Source organism: Ostrinia furnacalis, unplaced genomic scaffold (assembly GCF_004193835.3).
Source record: "Ostrinia furnacalis isolate ACB-3 unplaced genomic scaffold, ASM419383v2 OfSCF0780, whole genome shotgun sequence".
NCBI lineage: Eukaryota > Metazoa > Arthropoda > Insecta > Lepidoptera > Crambidae > Ostrinia > Ostrinia furnacalis.
The window spans coordinates 1,412,758-1,432,234 of record NW_021131019.1 but is presented as its reverse complement, the minus strand read 5'-3'; the positions used below and the strand labels follow the sequence as shown (position 1 = coordinate 1,432,234).

Sequence of the window (19,477 nt, the reverse complement as noted above, 5' to 3'; positions counted from 1 at the left end):
ACCGATTACTGTGTGACCTATCGGGAAGATAAAAGTACCTATCTAAAGAAATGTCTTAAGGAGTAATAGTGTAACTTGATAGATTTTTTTCCCCAACGAGTCAGTGTTACAGTGTGACTGGTTGGTAACAAGCGATATTGTTACTACATGATAGATATTATTACTATGTTTCGTAATGTCATACTTTTGCAAGTACTTTTTATAAGTCGATTGTTATATCTTTTGAATAATTGTATAAGCTATACGCTGTTTACTAATGCTTTTGTAAAAGTTTTGTCCATGTCATCTTTTACATATTTTGAATAAAATATACCTATTTATTCTAATTTTCAAAATAAATTCACTTGTCACAAATGATAATATTATTGATGATTACTGTTACCATTATTCGGCTTAATCTTTTATGAACATTGTATTAATTGAATGGTTCTAAAATTGTTACCGACCGTAGGTTGTATTGAAAGTGTTGAAATTAATTTTTGTAAGTGTTGTAAACATCACCTGTACCTGCTTCTTGAATATAAATATGTTGACAGTCAAAGCAAAATTATTGCGCTTACATATTGAAAAATAAATCATATATTGCATAAAATATCTTTTATTTATAACATACTACATACCCGGATATTACCTATAGTCCTACTTATAAAAAAATTAAATGCCAAACTTGTGAAGAGTTATTAATTTGGGTACTATTAATTAACATTGAAATAAAATGCCTTCATTACAACTTTGATATCGTTTAATATCACAATTAGAGTCTCATAACAAACATTAAGACAAGTAAACGCTATTCCGCGAGTTATACCGGCCTTTGACAATTTGCCTGTCTAAATAATATTGTCTCCGTAGACCGATTCCGCGGGTTCACACACGTATGTGCTAACATTATCGCGTGGGCATTGCATAATATGCCTACGATACGAATAAAACATTAACTATTTATATCTTACATTGTCGTACAGCGTAGCATAATACGCTGAACTAAAATAGTACCTATTAACGCGTAAATACAGTCATTTTACAGGTGCACAAATTCCAACCAGGGGGATTTGTGTAAGTTTAAATCAAACGTATTCGATATCGACTGCGTAAAAAATGACATTAAATCTATGACAGATTGTACAGCGTCCCTAGCGGATACTTTCTAACTAAAACTTTTTTGAGGCCCTCGATACGATCGAATACGTTTGATGTAAACTCACACTAAGACCCCAGGTAGGTACTTTACATAGCATTCTCGAAAAGTCTTCACCAAAAATCCAAAGAAAGTTGTAAACAAACGTTGCATATTTGCAAGTAACCAAAAGGTTAATTTTTTTAAAGTGAAGGTAAACTTTCGATCAAAGAGAGAAATCTTTTCGAAAAATTACATTTCGATAAATCAGAAAAAAACTGTATAAAATTAAATATGAATTCTTCATAATATAAAATGTCATAGTCATTGTGGTTTTGGCGAATGTAAAAAAAGTTATATTGCTATGTTTGCGAAGTTAAAATTTGTGCACCTATAGAAACAACCTGCATAATAAACCGCAGTATGTCTATACTATTTAACTTAGAACATTGAACACGTTTTCTACGAGAAAATAAGTAAACTAAAATAATTTGAGCAGCGAGAGATAAGATTTAGTATAGCGAATTTAGTGAAAATTATCAAATTTTAATGGAAAAATATGAAATACACGGCGATAATTGAAAATTTGATACGCACACACGTTGAGGTTGGCTTGGTTGATCCGTTTTCTGAAGGCGTTACCTGAAAATTTTGATATAAATTAGTTTCAGTTACAGGCGAAAGAGCTTAAGCCACATCTAAGTTAGGCCATTATGCGACTTGTGCTTGCCAATTGTGGGGTTTTACTAGAAGTATGATGTAAAAGCAACTGAACTTTAAAATAATATATTTATTTATTTACAGTCGTGGTCAACTAATTAGGGACAGATAGAATACTAAGCAATACTAAGTGTTCATATCCTATTATTGTGAGCTTCATTCAATATTACTGGCTGTTACTTTGTAAACATATTGACTATCAAGTACTCTATTTAACAGAATACAATAACAACAAAAAAACTTACTAACTTAATAAAAAATCTTAATCAATGTACATGAATCGGTAATTATGGTACGGACGGTCTGGCCACCTAATTAGGGACGGTTAAGTTTTTCCTTCTAAATTAAAAAAATAAAAAGTAATAACTTTTATTCTGTTCATTTGTAATTTCGGCGTCTATTTGAAAAGCGAATTATTCTCTATTACTCATCAAATTATTAAAGGTAATGGGCTGAAAGAAAAGCAACAATGCGCTAAGTTATAATCCATATTTATCAGTGTGGATGGCCATACCAGTAAATTGCAGATCATCTGAAATGTTCCAAAAACATGAATCTACGATGCAGTGGCTTATTTCAAAATCATGAAACCACAGAAAGTATGCCTAGAAGGAAGAGGCCAATAAAAACAACCCCACAAGATGGATCGCAGAATGGTCACTCTCGCAAAGAGAGACCCCTTTAAGGGTTCGGTTCTGATCAAGAGCGAGATTTTTGGACCAGAACCGACTGCTGGAGTATCTGCGAGGACCGTCGGAAGGCGACTGGTGGAGGCAAAGCTTGTAGGAAGAGTTCCTCGAAAAGTTCCACTACTGAAGATGGAACACAAAGAAGCAAGATTGGCGTTTGCAAGAAAGTATGGACATTAGGCTTTTGCTCAATGGATAAATGTGCTGTTTTCTGATGAAATCAAGATAAATCTTATTTCATCCGATGACAGACAATACGTGCGACGACCTGTAAAGTCCAAAATGATACCAAAGTAAACGAAGAAGCAGGTGAAACATACAGGCGGCAAAATAAAAATCTGGGACTGTTTTTCTGGACATAGAGTGTAACCTATAAAAAGAACTGAAGTTAAACTTGAGCAATTCCAATACAAATAAATATTGGAGAAAACGATGCTATCGTATGCTGAAGAAGTCTTACCAGTCTCAAGAACATTTCAACACGATAACTACCCAAAACATACCGCGTACTCTGTTTAATAATTCCTAGCGCAACAGTCAGTGACGGTACTAGATTGGCCCGAAAACAACTCAGACTTAAGCCCTATAGAGCTTATGGTATGGAACGAAGGAAAAAGTTGCACCTCAACGTACTGGCACTAAAAATCAGCATTTCGTGGCATTTAATGGTATTTGGAATAATATTTCTTTAGAAACCTGTAATGATTTGATTGCATCCATGCCGCGCCGATGTCAAATGGTTATAACCAACAAAACCAACCATATCTTCTATATATATAAAAATGAAACCCGTTTCGCGTTGTCACGGCATCACGTGTGAACGGCTGAACCGATTTCGATAATTCTTTTTTTTAAATGTTTGTGGAAGTCCAAGGATGGTTCTTACGGAAAAAAATATTAAGAAAATCTCTACGCTAAGGCGGTACGAAGTTCGCCGGGTCAGCTAGTTGGTTATAAAAATACGTTTGATGATTTTGTATGAAACCCGTTTCGCGTTGTCACGGCATCACGTGTGAACGGCTGAACCGATTTCGATAATTCTTTTTTTTAAATGTTTGTGGAAGTCCAAGGATGGTTCTTACGGAAAAAAATATTAAGAAAATCTCTACGCTAAGGCGGTACGAAGTTCGCCGGGTCAGCTAGTTGGTTATAAAAATACGTTTGATGATTTTGTTTTGTATTCTATATTTATTAATGAAAACTTTTTATGTAATAAAGACTTATACAGGATGTTAGGTAAATGGGTATATGAGCCGACACTAGCCCATGTTAACATGGTCATATAAATGGTATGGTGAACTCAGAAAATTTATATCTTCATTTTTATTATTTAAATTTTCATACAAATCTGAATTAATAAAATTTATTTTGTATGAAAATTAAAAAAAATAAAATCATGATATCAAATTTCTGACTTCACCATACCATTTATATGACCATGTTAACATGGGCTAGTGTCGGCTCATATACCCATTTACCTAACACCCTGTATAATTTCCAATTTATTTACATTTACAGTGAAAGTGTTACGTGTCCCTAATTAGTTGTCCATCCCTAGGTCAATAAATGTGTAGGTGGCAATGATTTATTTATTTTAAAAATATTGATCGCAACTAGCTAGTTTCTTTTCTGGCCTTTAAATATTTAGAATACTAGCCAAATTACTTGTTATTAATAGGCACAAGCTACAAAGCCTCGTGAAGATTTTTTTTGGGACTGGAGAGACGGTCTTGTGTTTTAGTCATATAACGTCCCTAATTAGTTGACCACGACTGTATGTTTAAATACTCGCAATGGGCTAGGCAATTAAAGTGTAGCTCGCAGTAGCCTAACTAGTCACTAAACTTAACTGAAGCAACTTTTCTAGTCCCAGCAGTATGATAGTAGCTTTATTAAAATACCCTTATATTTTATACCCTTAAGCCACTACTTGATGGGGTGGGTGGTATCAGCGAGACGACTCCCAACAACGTAATCTGAATTTTTGAATGTTTCTATCCCTCACAAGCAAGGCGAGATACCAGTATAAGGGACAGTGACAGAATATAGCTAAGCTAATTATGCTTTTGTTAGGAGTTTGTGCTATACAATATTTAGTCCAACGTTGAAAGGAATCGAACTATCGAACGCTGGGACGCTTGTTCTCAACGACCCACACCCAAACGAGTAACCCTGTTAACAGTTGGGAAAAAATTCCCATCGAGTCACACTAGTACTGATAACAAGTACCTTTAATATCAGGATATTTTAAGAGCTTTTATTAGAAAGAAACAAAGTACAAAATACATTAAAAATCAAAATAATTAAGTAATCTAAAGCTTACAGTAAGAAAATACAGGTTAACGAATAGAGGTGTGACTGGAAGGGAATTTTTTTCCCAACGAGTAACGGTTACTTGTTTGGGTGTGACTCGTTGAGAACAAGCGATTCCGACACCGTTGGTCTATTGTCGTCTTGTGTAATAGTATTATTGACATAAAAGATGAAGCTTATTTACCACACTTATGCCCGTTTTCACCATCAATCCCAAATTTTTAAGTTACCTCTATGAAAAAAAACTCCTGTTATGTGTTACGTTATGGGTTACTTACAAATTAGGGATTGATGGTGAAAACGGGCATTAGATCGTCTAAATTAATTACTACTGCTACGACATGCAATACAAAGTAAAATAAAATAAAAAATCGGCAGCAAATATTACACACAAAAACGTACAAAGGACATTGCAGTTTGGACCTTAATCCAGGGCAAGAAGATTTAAAATGTGGTACTTTTGTCATACTCCATAATAAGGTATAAACTGCATTAGATTTTACAAAGACATTAGTTTCATATTTGCTGCGAGATTTTGAAAAGGTGAGTGAGTTAACCAATATGGCCCAAGCGATTAGTTGCCATTAAATAATAAGGCGAATGGGTACGAATAAATGAATTATTATTAATAGATGGAGTCATGGTTAGGTACAAAATGGAACATATGCGTACGTTTTGAAGCCAGTTTGATAGCTCGCATCGTCGCAACACTGTCACTTCACACGCTGGCGACAAAAGAAAAATATATTTACGTTTTCATTCAAATGAACTTTATTGATCTATATAAGAGTTCATTTTAGATCGATGAAAATTTAGTTTTTATGATGTTCAAAATAATAATTAAGAAATAAACGGTAAAAATTATTAATACAAATATAGCCTGACCAGGAACATAAAAACCCTCGCCATGTTGCGGAAAATTAATGGTACTAATTTCTTTTAACCCGGCGTCAATGACGCTGGGTCATATTGACCCGAGGCATTTTCAAACGTTCATAATTTTTTTTTGCGTCCATTTTGTGGTTCGAGCGTTCGTATAGCTGGAGATACAACCTTCCTAAGTCCATTCCGTTAGTTAACTCAGTGTGACTCCGGTTGCGTAGCGAAATAAATAGGCTTCAAATTAAAACGGGTCATTATGACCCGGCGTCATCGGTGGCGCGGTGATTTTGTGGCTTACTTCTATTCCTTATTTTGTGTTTAGTGCTAGCTTATGTTGTTCTTTTTTAAGTTTTAGTCAGAATTACTTTGTTAAATGACCCAGCAAGAATGAAGCGCTGCTAGAAGAGTCGGATTCCGAGAGTAAAGAATTTCAGGCTGTATTAGCCAGAACTTAGGAATGGCAACGAATGTGAAAAAGACGCAAGTAATGGGGACTCAGTCTTCGGATAATCTCGACCTTGCATTAGTACGACGCCAGCAAGTGCGTCATGCCACATTTATATGCCCAGACCATTTGATTACATACTGCACCAGTTGCAGCAGTTCCATGGCTCTAAATGATGAAGTAGAAGACTGATCTCATTGTATCTGCATATAAGAAGTTGATTTTATCTCTTTTTCACCATATAACATTGTTGATTGCTATAAATACTAAAAATCTTTACCAAAAACAAAAAAAATTAACTCGTTGTGTTTTTATACATAATTTTTACATGTTTTGTTTAAAAATTTATAAAAAATTGATTAATATTATGTATTAGTTTTATTTTTATTTTATTATCTCAGTAAATAACCCTATAAACATAGACAGTAATTAAAATTAAGATTACTTGTTCAATTTCCTGAAAAATGATCGATGAAGTATGGGTCAATATGACCCGGGGTCATCGTCTTTGCAATTATTTTCACGTCATTGGCGCCGGTTTAATGGCAACAGTAACTGAAAACTTCATTGACATGTCACCTTGCATGTCAGTCTATTGCTGTCAAAGTGTAAACAAACTTTATTTTAAATGTGCGCAATTGATTTTGTGAATTAAATTGCTAAAATCTTTTTATAGTCGTGAAAGAAAAGTGGTTCACAATGTGTTAAAGTATTTGTCGAAGAGAAATACTAAGGGTTCGGACAATATTTTCATTGAATAATGTTTCCGACAAAGGTTGTCAAATTGACTGACATGTTTATCGTATAGTACAGTCAACTATGAAAATTAGCTGTGGTTTGTTTCAACTACCTATTTTAAAGTTTTTTGTCACTTTTTAAGTATTGAATTTTATGGAATTGGGAAAGAAGTACCGAGTTTGAAGCGTTCATGAGCAGACATTGTGATTGAATATTCAAGTTCAGAATTTGATTATTGATGAATAATAATAAAATCCTACTTGCTCGATTGATGGTTTCATTTAATTTATTTAAACTAGTTTACCTATAATATAATATTTTTTTGTTAATTTATGAAAATATTAAATTAGCCTATAATCCTGAATCCTGATACATAAAGTTAGCCTATTAATTTAATTACAGGTACGACTATACCCAGTGTTGCACTATCAAATGCAATTGACGCGCCTCTATGCCAGGGTTTTTATGTTCCTGGTCAGGCTATAAATACACTTTACTAAGCACATTTTTTCATTCCTGAACAATAACAAAAACTGCCAAAAATGTACATTTCTAAAACGATGACCAACGACTTTTTGATAAAAAAAAGTAATTACAATTCTTTTTCGAATAATTTAAAGGTAATTTTTACTTTGTTTCAATTCTATTATTATTTCAAGTCCATTATTTAACATTAACAGTTATTGTAACCTAATATCTATTTTTTTATACAAATATTACTACTTTCAAAATCACAATGTATATTTTTGGCGCTATCTTTACCTACTCTACCTACCTACCACATTCACACATAGAAAAAAAAAGGAAACTTACCACTTAGCTCTTTTAGACCAATCCTTAGGCGTCCAGTGCAGACATTTGGGGTCGATCCGTAACATTCGCTTCTCCATTGCCTTTTCGTGTTGCTGTATCGTTTCCTAAAAACCATTAGAGAAAACATCACATGGAAAGAGAAGGCAACTTAAAAATAGAAAGGGACAACAAAATAATAAAAAAAATACGACAAGCCATATCAAAAAGAAAATAAATATTAAAAAATAAAGGAAGCAAAAATAAGCATTATTCGTTACTAAAAAAAAACAAAAATACAGGATGAGGTTATAAAAAGCCCACAACTAAATATTTCAATAATTTAAATCACACCCTTCGGCAAATACACCCACCTGATTGACGGATATGATGTACTGTCCCTTGTAATAGTTGATCAGATTCAAGTTTTGCAGTGTGCTTATTACATCTTCTTTTTTTATGCTGGTCAATTCACATATTTCGCTGAAAATTTACAGATATAGATAAGTTATGATGATATACAAAAAACACAAAAAAAGCTGAAGTTTTTTTTTTATTGTGGACAAGGAGGTACGAGTCAGGTTAGCACATGAAGGATTTTGTATCATTTATACAGGGTGATTTTGCAAACAGTTGCTAAATTCTTAGGAGTGACTCAGAATCAGTAAATTAAGTATAGCCTGACCAGGAACATAAAAACCCTGACATAGAGGCGCGTCAATTGCATTTGATAGTGCAACACTGAGTACAGTCGTACATGTGTTAAATTAATAGGCTAAATTTATGTATCAGGATTCAGGATTACGGGCTAATTTGATATTTTCATAAATTGACGAAAAAATATTATTAAAGGTAACCTGGTTTAAATAAATTAAATGAAACCATCTATCGAGCTAGTAGGATTTATTTTATTATTCATCAATAATCAAATTCAGAACTTGAATATTCAACTGCAATGTCTGCTCATTAACGCTTCAAACTCGGTACTTCTTTCCCAATTCCATAAAATTCAAAACTTAGAAAGTGACAAAAAACTTTAAAATAGGTAGGCCTCGCCTTTCTGTCTGTCACTGGGCTCTAGTCCTTTTTTGACGCATTAAAAATAAATCTATGGCGACTCACAGGCCTTCGGCCTCGCCTTTTTCTTCGATAGCTGAGCCCCCCTGCATACAATTTGTATGGAGAATTTAGTCCCTTTAGGAAAACGGGTGAACGCTTGGCGGCCATCTTGGATTTCCAAAATTTTGCATTTTTGCCTTAATCTGGACCATTTTCCGCGCCGAACCCCATTTTTACTTTTTTTCTAACTTCACCAAATCCCGTAAAACAATTCCCTAAAACCACCCATGTCCCAAAATTTTGAGTTTCCGTAACTCCCAGTGTTGCCAGGTCATCGAGCTAAAAATGGTCAAATGTCATTAGTTTGACCTATTTGCAGGAGGCGTCATCCAAATTTCTGACCGGAAGTCGGTATTTCCATTTTTTACATTTTTGGACCAAATCTCCCAAAGTATGGCAACACTGGAAATTTTTGGTTTACCAATCAATACTCCTTGACAAACTACGTAATCGCTTCATACAACTCGACTTTCCCAAATGTTGCCAACTACCCTAAAAATGCATTTGAAAAATCAGAAATCTGAAACTTTTTACAAAATGGCCGCTCACTCGGTCGCCATCTTGATTTTCTGACATTTCGGATTTTTCCCATAATCTGGGTCGTATAACCGACCAAACCACATTTTTGGATTTTTTCTGCCATATCTCCTTCTGTCCGTCCTTAACTTTAAAGACACCCATGTCGAAAAAAATACTAGTTGAAACAGACTACAGCTAATTTTCATAGTGGACTGTACTATACGATAAACATGTCAGTCAATTTGACAACCTTTGTCGGAAACATTATTCAATGAAAATATTGTCCGAACCCTTAGTATTTCTCTTCGACAAATACATTAACACATTGTGAACCACTTTTCTTTCACGACTATAAAAATATTTTAGCAATTTAATTCACTAAATCAATTGCACACATTTAAAATAAAGTTTGTTTACACTTTGACAACAATAGACTGACATGCAAGGTGACATGTCAATGAAGTTTTCAGTTACTGTTGCCATTAAAAGAAATTAGTACCATTAGTTTTCCGCAACATGGCGAGGGTTTTTATGTTCCTGGTCAGGCTATAAAAGTGCCTCGATCACCCTGTATAAATAAATAAATCATAAATCTTACTTGATGGTGATGATAGGTTTCTCGTTGTCTCCCACTGGCTTGCTGTGCATCAGTATGTCCAGGATTGTCTGTGCCCAGTAACTCCGGTACGACAACAATCCCAAATCCGACAGCGGTTTCTCGGGGGAACCCGTTTTGCCTTCGAACTTTGATAATTCGTAACCTAAAAGTAAAAAAGAATATTAAATATTACAGTATAAATACTGTGCAGTATTTAACTGCCTAAATAATAATAAAAACACAGAATGTACTTTTTTAAGTTGCGTCAAGACACTGAGAGGTAAATAAGTAGTTAATATTATTCATGATAATTCATGCTAAATCATGTATTTCCTCCGCCATTTTCCGCGGTTTGGCACCTCATGTCACATCATTTTACTGAAGTCAGCCCTATAGCTTCGGCGCAGTGCCGATCACTGACGTTTGTCAACAAAATGGTGCTTGACTCTTGAGACAGGCTAAATTACACCATATTGTTAATGACATTGAGCATACATTTTTTTAAATACCTTCGCGAAGTAAAACTTCTGTACGTAGTATTTATTATAATTCTGTGGTAAAACTAATAATAATGGTGAAAGAATCATGAAAATATCTCTACAAATACAAAAGTTACACATAACAAAATTCGCGCCATTTTGATTCGAAGTAATCAAGTCATTCGGAGAGTACAAACAAACAGTAAATCACCCCTGAGCCCCGATTACGGTAACTTTTAACGTCAACAATCCAGACACGCTTCTCGATTCTGCGATACGATTGGTCGTTCAACAGCGTACGTCAGCTGTTTTGACCAATCGTATCGCAGAATCGAGAAGCGTGTCTGGATTGTTGACGTTAAAAGTTACCGTAATCGGGGCTCTGGTCCAGTGCTGTTGACAGATCGTCGTCGAACGTCAAGTAGCGGTCGCGGTCTTTACTCTCCTGACTGAGTCTCTTGACACTGTCAACGACACTCATAAAAAACAATAGATAGCCAGTTCCTCCGTGGTTGAGGATTCCGGGTGAAGCTCGTTTCCACCTTCGGCCTAATCGTCACTTACCATCAGGTAAGATACAGGCCAAGAGCTTCCTCGTAGTGGATAAAAAAAATACTTACTAAATTCTATAAGGAGTTTTCCATATCCTTTTCTTTGGTATGGAGGTAGTGTTAATATACATGCTACATTGTAGTCTTCCGTGCTCTCTTTCTCTTTTGAAAAATATCCTACTATGTGAAAACCTGCAGAGAGAAAGCAAAAGCTTATTAACAAAAAAGTTTAAGACACATCTGGAAAAATAAATTATAATGACCAGTCGCAGGTTGAAACCCGCAGTAGACAAATCTGAAGCAAAAACGTAGGTATTTTTGTCACCATCTTATACTACTTAGCAGAGCCAGTTAATTAATGTGCCTAGTTGTGGGCTGGCTGGCACATTTTTTATTCAAATAACTATAAAAAGATTCCTATAAGATGACCTTTTGTCTATGGTACAACAGACATCAGTAACTAATCCTCATCACAAATGACTTTTTAATCTAAATTACCACAATAGCATACCTCTAGAGTCAAATTCCGTCATGACGTAAAATAAGAACGGGTCTGTGTCATAATACAATGTCTTGTGGTCGAGGAAGAGTTTGGCGAGCAGGCAAAGGTTCTGGGCGTAGCATTTGTTCTTCCGTCCGTCTATCTCGAAGAATGATATGCTGCCTTTCCTGTATATTTCGTTGCCTGGAGGGTGTTTTAGTTTACATTTGATCTGTAAATGTAAAGTTTATAACATTAATAAGGTTGACAAATTAGATAACTTAGTAAAAACACACTGTTACAAATCTATGCTTGAATCAGAGTCAGACTTTGATTGGTTAGTGAAATTCATTGTTTGTGTTATATTAACCATAAAATTATACTTGAAACAATCAACGACAGTATGTCTAGCGATTACTTACCAAGTGTCTTTCCAAGCACTTTTTACTTTTTCTATACTTCAAACAAAATTCGCAGATATAAATACACGGTAAATTGACCATTTCCTGAAAATGTAAACATTTATTTTTGTAATTCAATAATTTCTGTTTCTTGACGAAGATAAGTCACAATATTAGAATTACTTTTTTAAGAATCAATCTTTCATTTAAGACACTTACTTGAGGATAAGGTGCGAAGTACCAAGGCCGTATCCTATGCCGTCCAAGCTCAATCATTTCTATGTTCTTCATTCTTGTCACCAGGTCGTCATGACCGTGGGCGACCATACTGCCAGACTGCCTAGGTCTAGCCGTGGGAGTGGCGGCGCCACTCGCTATCGTGTCGCCTGTCTCGGATTCTGTTGCCGGTATGGGCTCTGAAGGCTGTTGATTGTTAGGATATTCAGTACAAAACACTTTTCATGAGGTCAAGAGATTAAGGTAAAGAGCTTCCACGTTGTGGATAAAAAAATCTTGTCATAATAAATGTTGAAGTAAATATCGACAATTTCTTAATCATGATACGGTTACCAACTAGTGCTCAGAACGCGTCATGGTTTTTCTTCTAAAGCCCGGTCTGTGAGCACGTAGAATTTTGTCCAATGACCAAGCAACCCATCCTTATCGCTCGCGCGTACGTAATTATGTTGCTATCGCGCTCACTGCAGGCGCCTGTCGCACAGTCGCGACAGCAATATAATTCCGCGCGAGCGATAAGGATGGGTAGCTTGGGGTCATTGGACAAAATTCTACGTGCTCGCAGACCAGACTATAGCCACAACGCGTCGTGAGCGTTTTCATAGGAGCCTTAACATGAAATTTGAAATGTGGACGTTTTACAGTGACCACAAAGCTATGGGAGCTGTTATTTAGCTCAATAATATTTTTGGTCTTTGATCAAAGTAATTTAAGTCCAACCATCCAAATGTCAAGGAATATTGATAGGAAACTAACCTCTATATCCAAGGAGTTAGCCTTCCGTTTCCTGTTCATCTTTTTCTGTAGCGCTGCAGCCAGTACCGCGCCTCCGTTGACAAGCGATGACGTGTCATGGGTAAGCGTGGGGCTGGCGGGCCGCGATATAAGTTGACGGGGCTCCGGCATGCCGCCTGGATATGTGACAAGTGCTATTGTAAGCGTGTATTTGAGATCAGGTCTTAATGGCGACATTGTAGACCAAGAAATAGATCGAATCGATCCACGAAAACGCGCCCCACCATTCTTCCGCTAATGTTTGAGTGTTATCAGTACACACTATTAATCCATGAGTGCACACGCACACTACAATAATGACGCTCGATTTGCTCGGATCAAACTCCCCGCAACCCGCGCTTCATTCGACCAAAAATTGGTGGGACGCGTCTTCGTGAATGAAACGATCTATAGTAGTTTTAATTTTTTACCAGTTATAGTACCTTACCTGGAAGTTTAGCTTTGAAACGTGGATTTGCAATACTTAACTTTACCTTAAAGTCACTAGACTAAATAATGCTGCACTAGATCAAGTTAGTTGTCTAATTATTGAAACTACTTTTTATTGAAAGAACCGAAATATTTTATTTTATTATTATTGCATAATTAGAGAACTACAGGAATCTAACTTTACATTTTATTGGCTTGATTAGGTACATGCAGGAATTAATTTTAGAGTTCAAAGAAACACAAAAATACTATTTACAGACTCCTAGAAAGCTGGTAACAGTTTTCTACTTACCTCATTATTAGAATAAGTAGGTATAGACTGTTAGTCGATTTTTTTGAGTGTTTCCTTGTAAGATTTACTAATTAAAGTAATTAAAAAGAGTGAAATTAACAATATAGCTCTACATAAGTAATTGTAATATTAAGAAATCACAAGGTAACACACAAGTGTAAGTATGTTCCCAAAGTAAACCAATTAAGTGATAGACATACAAAATCTCCAATATGAACAAATAAAAAAAAACGTTCACACAAATTTAGATAGAAACTGAACATACCATGTGCAAGTTTTTGTGTGGAACCATTGAGTGCATTGCTAAAGTGGGCTTTCTCTATTTTGGGCTGAGCGGGTTGGCTCACGAGGGTGGGTCTAATGCTATTGCTACTAGACTTCTGGCTTTCGTTGCAGACTGTATCATCTGCAGACAAAACATTACGTTAGCGGTCACTTGGAATATAAATTTCAATCATTTCCAAGCTTCGTATATCTGTAAAATTACACAACATAAATCTAACTAAACATTGAATACAACCATGGTATATGTGTGCCCAATTTTGAACAAACTAGCATAGCAATACATTGAGTGAGCCTTGATCAAATTGAAACATTGTGGCTTTTAAAAAAAAGTCAAAATAAAAACAGAAATAATTTTGAAGACTACAGGCATGCATATAGAAACCAATAACACAATTTTTAGAGTGAATTTTAAAAATGTATGGCATGCTTTCTATAATTTTGTAAAAAAAAACTATTTCTATGCATGCTGTCGTCCAACACCCAATTAATACAATTCACCTGTAAATATAACAAAACGAAAATAAAACTACCTTAATAAAAAGTTGAAAAACTATCATGTTTCTTTTTAATATTGAGGACCATCATGGTAATAAAAAACAACATGAAACTATTATCCTTTTAATTTTTGGAATATTTATAAAAACAATACTTTGCATGTTATTCTCACTCAAAAATTATCAGTTTACTAAATAAATTACCATGCAAAATCGCCAGCTTAGGTTTATAAAAATATGGAACTTTAGCAGTTTTAATAACCTTCAAATAGACCATTTTTAAAAACTGGTTTTAAGCTAAGTATTTACATCATTAGCAGCTAGCCAGTTAATTAGTATAAAAACAAAATATTCCAATATCAATTGCATATTTTTGGTTGAATTTGCTTGTCAAAGTTTACTGAGATTCAACTGAAGTGAAACAATAATGTTGACACCTACTTTGGACGTAAAAAACTAAAAGACAAAAACACACATACTAATAAAAGTAGGCATCACGCCACCTCCTGAACCAATGTGAGTCTTCTTCGGTGTGGTGGTGCCTCCGGTGGGCGCTCCATCCCGGCGAGGGAACTGGACCTTGCGTGTGTCCAGCCATGACTCGCCGACCCACTCGTCCAAGCGTTTGTTGACTGAAATAAGCAGTAATAAATAACTCGGCTAAAATTGCATATTGTGAAAGTTTTAAGGTTTATGTTGCTTTAATATTAATTTAAGATTCATTTAAACTCGTTTACATAATTGTTTCTTAATAAAATAGTAAGGAATTACATTAAAATGTGTTTATTGATTGACACTCCTCAGTAATCAAACCCGCGACAGTGCTACACTGCGAGTTTTCGCTCAGCATTGTTAAGTGGTAAATAAAATTGCCAAAAAATATTTACTTACAGTCAACATAGTGCACATAGTATCCTCTCTGTCCTCGACTTTCCTTGATGCTTATAATTTCTGCTAAAGGCCAGTCGTCGCCTCCTTGCATACGAACAGGCAAACGACAACCTTCCACTAAGGATGCCTGGGAGGAAAAATTGAAGAGTGACATGATCACAACTCGTTGATATTTTTATTCTAACAGAATTATAATAATTACTACATACCGCTGAGTCACAAAAAGTAGTGAGTTCATCGTCATTTTCGTTCATTTTACAGAAAAATCACACGACAAATTGTTTGGTTTGTTCGTCAACTGTCAATGTCACAGATGCTTTTTCTTTTTTAAATTGTTGTGCACAGATTAAAGAATTGACAAATAATAAAAATGCCACGGCTATAAACACGTCAAATTGAAAAAATACCACGGCTCTAAACGTCAAAGTCAATGATAAACTGTGTGTATCAAGCTTTAGTATTTTTTTTACCTGGAAACACTGAATTTGAAACATAACCTCAAATTTTGAAATTTGAATGTAAATGGGGGAGGATTTTCTAGCAAATATTATTTAAATTGATCCATAAAATACTGGATCGCTGTTGTTTTATTCCACAAAAATAATATAAACTTTTTAAAATGAATGCCTCTCAGGAAATGAGTGAAGCCGACCAAATCAAAACTGTAAGTACCTATTCAATTGAACAAAAACATGAGTAAAACTAATAAATTTTAAGTAAAACTAGCCTCAATAATCATTAGTTCCAACCGTATGTTTGCCTAATCAATATAATTATTTAATTCTTTATGTTTAAAGCATTCACCCAGTACACTTGATTACCTGAAATTACACTACATCAACCAATGACATCAACCTTAAAAACAAGCTGTAATCCTGTAATCTGAATTTAACATATTCCTTTTATTTTATTTACAGTTCAAAGACTTCCTGGTACAATACAACAAGCTGTCAGAGATGTGTTTCAACGACTGCGTACATGATTTTACCTCAAGGACTCTACGGCCTTCAGAAGTAAGCACTTCTAATAAATCCCAACTAATATTATAAATGCGAAAGTAACTCTGTCTGTCTGTCTGTCTGTCTGTTACGCTTTCCCGCTTAAACCTCGCAACCGATTTTGATGAAATTTGGCATAGAGATAGTTTGAGTCCCGGGAAAGAACATAGGATAGTTTTTATCCCGGTTTTTGAAACAGGGACGCGCGCGATAAAGTTTTTCTGTGACAGACAAAATTCCACGCGGGCGAAGCCGCGGGCGGAAAGCTAGTAATTCATAATGTTTATGGATTTTTTCAATGAAGGAACAAAAGTAAATGTAAATAACAGTGTTTATTAGTCTATATGTTAAACCTGATTATAACCAAAAAATATTAGATACTCATAGATACTGCGTCTTAGATGTAATGATGCATGTTATTATTCAAAAGTTAATCTTTACACTCTTTATTTTCAGGACAAGTGCACCCTAAACTGTATGGAGAAGTATCTCAGAATGAACCAGCGAGTGTCACAAAGATTCCACGAATTCCAGATGATCGCCAATGAAAACATGCTTGCTTTAGCACAAAAATCTGGCAACCCCAGCTAAGTGTAGTTATTTTACATAATACAAGTTGTATTTATTTATTTTGTTAGTTTGTTTTCCTTAATAGTGTTGACTCAAATAAAAAATGTTAAATAAACCTGTATTTAAGTTGGAATGTTTGATCATAAAAGTTTGGTTTCCTCCTTAGCAAGAATGTAGTAGGTAGGTACTTTGAGTAAGATCATAAAATTGGTAAGTTGTTATACTAACTCCCAACCTGTTGAGTGTCAGGATTAAAGAATATCTTGTTAACAAAATGAAACCAAAGTATTTTGTTAAATATGTCTTATATTAGGTTATATTTATTTCACTATCTTCGCAGTACTGAAATCAATAGTTTGAGATTGCTGTGTGACACAACAACCATGAGAATGTTCACTTGCTATCTTGTTTATTATCCTGTTTATTATCTTGTTTACTAGGCCAGTTAGTGTCAGTCTGACAGAGCATGCACATGATACTCTTCTTCGGGCAGGGCTTGTAGCACCTCTGTTCTGGTGGTGAGAAGTCCAACACAAAGGATGATTGCGAGCTGGTGTAGTCGAAGTGGTAATCGTTGAATTTGGCTTCCACGCTGAATTTTGCGTTGGCTAGGTTGTCAGATTCATCGGTGTTTAGAACGTACTTCAGTGGGTATGGGCCAGACGGTGCATTGCTGATGTTAGAGGGTTTGGTTGCGATGCTGTACTGCCCGCCATGTCTTATGACTCTTATAAGGGGTTGTCCACACGGGGGGGCCTTGCAGCATGAAGTAGTGGAAGGGCAGATGGCCACGCACTTCGGCGGTGGAGAGCAGCAGGGCTTGGAGCATGGAGGCCGCGAGCACGATGAAGGACAAGGGGCGCATTCCCCAGCCTTCATACAGTTGTGCTGCTCTATCTTTTTGAGGACCTCGCAGGATATGTGGCCTGGACGCCAGCCGCATCTTAGCTGAAAGAAGAAAGATGGTCATTTCATCATTTGGTTATAAGTATACCTACCAACCAATCTCGATTCGGCTAGTACGACACCGACATTGGTCTATTGTCGCTCTAAATTGTTATAAATTGTCGTCTTTTTATACCATTGACATTTAGCAGTATCAGTGCTAACTCATCACTCAATCCCAAGAGTATTTGTTATGGTGCCTATTTTAGTAATTTCTTGTAATTAAAAAAGAAGTTAAATTACTTGATGTTCAGGCGCGTCCCTCGCGGTGTAGAGCCATCCCATGTGTTTCGGGATGGGCCCCGGCTTTACTTCCTCCTTCTCCAAGCATCTGTGTTTCGGTAAGTCGCAGCGGCCTAAACAGCTCACTGAAGATTTGTTTGCTGAAGAAGGAATGTTCGTAGACTTATAGTGAGAGATTATAATAATTATTGTCGTGTCAAGGAGGAAATGTTCTTCAAATTTTGAGGAAGGTCAAAGTATAATGATAGTCGAGTCGAAGTGGTATTAATTGATTGCTTATTATTACTTACATCGACCAGGTTTACAACAGCATGCCATATTTGCGACTTAGATCTGTAAAAATAAAGATATATTTGTAATTCCCTTTCTTCCATCAAGCAAATCTTTTTTCTGAAATTGCCGATTCAACCCTACAGAAAGGTTAAGAATTCTTGTCATCCAGGAATCGAACCCAGGACCTCTGGATCGAGAGAGTCTAACTCTAACCACTCGACCACAGAAGCGTTATTGTGATTTCTAGTTTCGTCCTTAGCGTAAGTCACCAATACAGCCTATCGCCAAATTCACAGTGGTCAGTAAGTTCCTCTTGCTTTAAAACCGATATTAGTAGCCCGCAGGGTAGTAGGGTAGGGAAGTTACGATACAGAAGCGCAATAATGTTCTTACTTACCTCTTGTGTAGACGTTATGGTAGGTACAACATTTTCACCCTTGTCATGTTGCCCAGCAACTAACTGTGGTGGGATTTCTCTGAGGCCATTATCCTGAAAAACTATTGAGTAACCGTATTTTATTTTATGGATTTTTGAGTCACATGACAATTGTGAAAATGCTGTGACATGCAGCTATCATGTGTCTAAAGTTTTCGTTTGTGGAACACTCCTTTCTTCGTCTATTTTAATCAAGCAGAATAAGATCTTTTTAGATTAATCTATGCAAAAATGGTCTTGCCGTAAACCAATGCGTGAAACCATAGCTTGAACCCCTATTTTCGAAGAAATACATTCGTCTTTTCCTCTTTTTCTTACATAAATCTGAAGTTAATGCCTTTATTTGGCAAATGAAGGCAAAGTATATAAGGCTCCCTCGAATTGCCTCGAATATACTCACCCATGGCTCTATCAAGAACTAAACTACTTAGCTTTGTAGAGATCGGGTTTCTATTTAACCATTAATTTGCCTCTACCTCATGAGTCTAATACATATAGCTAGGTACTAGTTTATGTTCACCAATGTTTTCAATTCTGTTGTTGTTTACTAACTTCAGATTCAAAAATATTATACCAAAAAACTAGACTTAAAATAGGTAGCTGTGATTTCGCGTTATTAGTTTCCAACTCAACGATATTTTATTGCCTATAAACTCCTACCACATCAAATGATCTGTCTGCGAATTTTGTTCTTTGGGTGAATGTACTCTCCCAAGGTTATGAAATTGCCTTAGATACTGCTTCACTT

At 35.6% G+C, this 19,477-nt stretch overlaps 3 protein-coding genes across 8 annotated transcripts; 1 reads left to right on the top strand and 2 right to left on the bottom strand.

Annotated features, from left to right (window-relative positions):
- Nucleotides 1–724: 724 nt before the first annotated feature.
- Nucleotides 725–15,584, bottom strand: Tip60 (Histone acetyltransferase Tip60). Of its 6 annotated transcripts, none has more exons than XM_028300654.1 (14): nt 15,474–15,584; nt 15,265–15,391; nt 14,853–15,005; nt 13,860–14,000; nt 12,835–12,989; nt 12,061–12,264; nt 11,863–11,946; nt 11,471–11,672; nt 11,029–11,151; nt 9,930–10,092; nt 8,068–8,176; nt 7,718–7,821; nt 5,512–5,564; nt 1,725–1,759 (listed from the first exon to the last, which is right to left on the bottom strand). In XM_028300654.1, exons 1-13 carry the CDS (start codon nt 15,516–15,518, stop codon nt 5,558–5,560), a joined length of 1,617 nt encoding a protein of 538 aa, XP_028156455.1. In that variant the 5' UTR covers nt 15,519–15,584; the 3' UTR covers nt 1,725–1,759; nt 5,512–5,557. The 6 variants fall into 6 exon arrangements, with proteins under 6 accessions (XP_028156456.1, XP_028156458.1, XP_028156455.1 ...); XM_028300656.1 differs by having other exon boundaries at nt 7,718–7,809; XM_028300658.1 differs by having other exon boundaries at nt 14,877–15,005.
- A 141-nt stretch (nt 15,585–15,725) lies between these two features.
- Nucleotides 15,726–16,891, top strand: Tim9a (translocase of inner membrane 9). The gene is made up of 3 exons (XM_028300661.1): nt 15,726–15,928; nt 16,182–16,277; nt 16,719–16,891. Exons 1-3 carry the CDS (start codon nt 15,884–15,886, stop codon nt 16,851–16,853), a joined length of 276 nt encoding a protein of 91 aa, XP_028156462.1. The 5' UTR covers nt 15,726–15,883; the 3' UTR covers nt 16,854–16,891.
- A 247-nt stretch (nt 16,892–17,138) lies between these two features.
- On the bottom strand, nt 17,139–19,094 carry LOC114350077 (uncharacterized). The gene is made up of 4 exons (XM_028300724.1): nt 18,691–19,094; nt 18,311–18,353; nt 18,021–18,160; nt 17,139–17,780 (listed from the first exon to the last, which is right to left on the bottom strand). The coding sequence occupies exons 2-4, from the start codon at nt 18,336–18,338 to the stop codon at nt 17,226–17,228; spliced, it is 723 nt and encodes a 240-aa protein (XP_028156525.1). The 5' UTR covers nt 18,339–18,353; nt 18,691–19,094; the 3' UTR covers nt 17,139–17,225.
- Nucleotides 19,095–19,477: the final 383 nt, after the last annotated feature.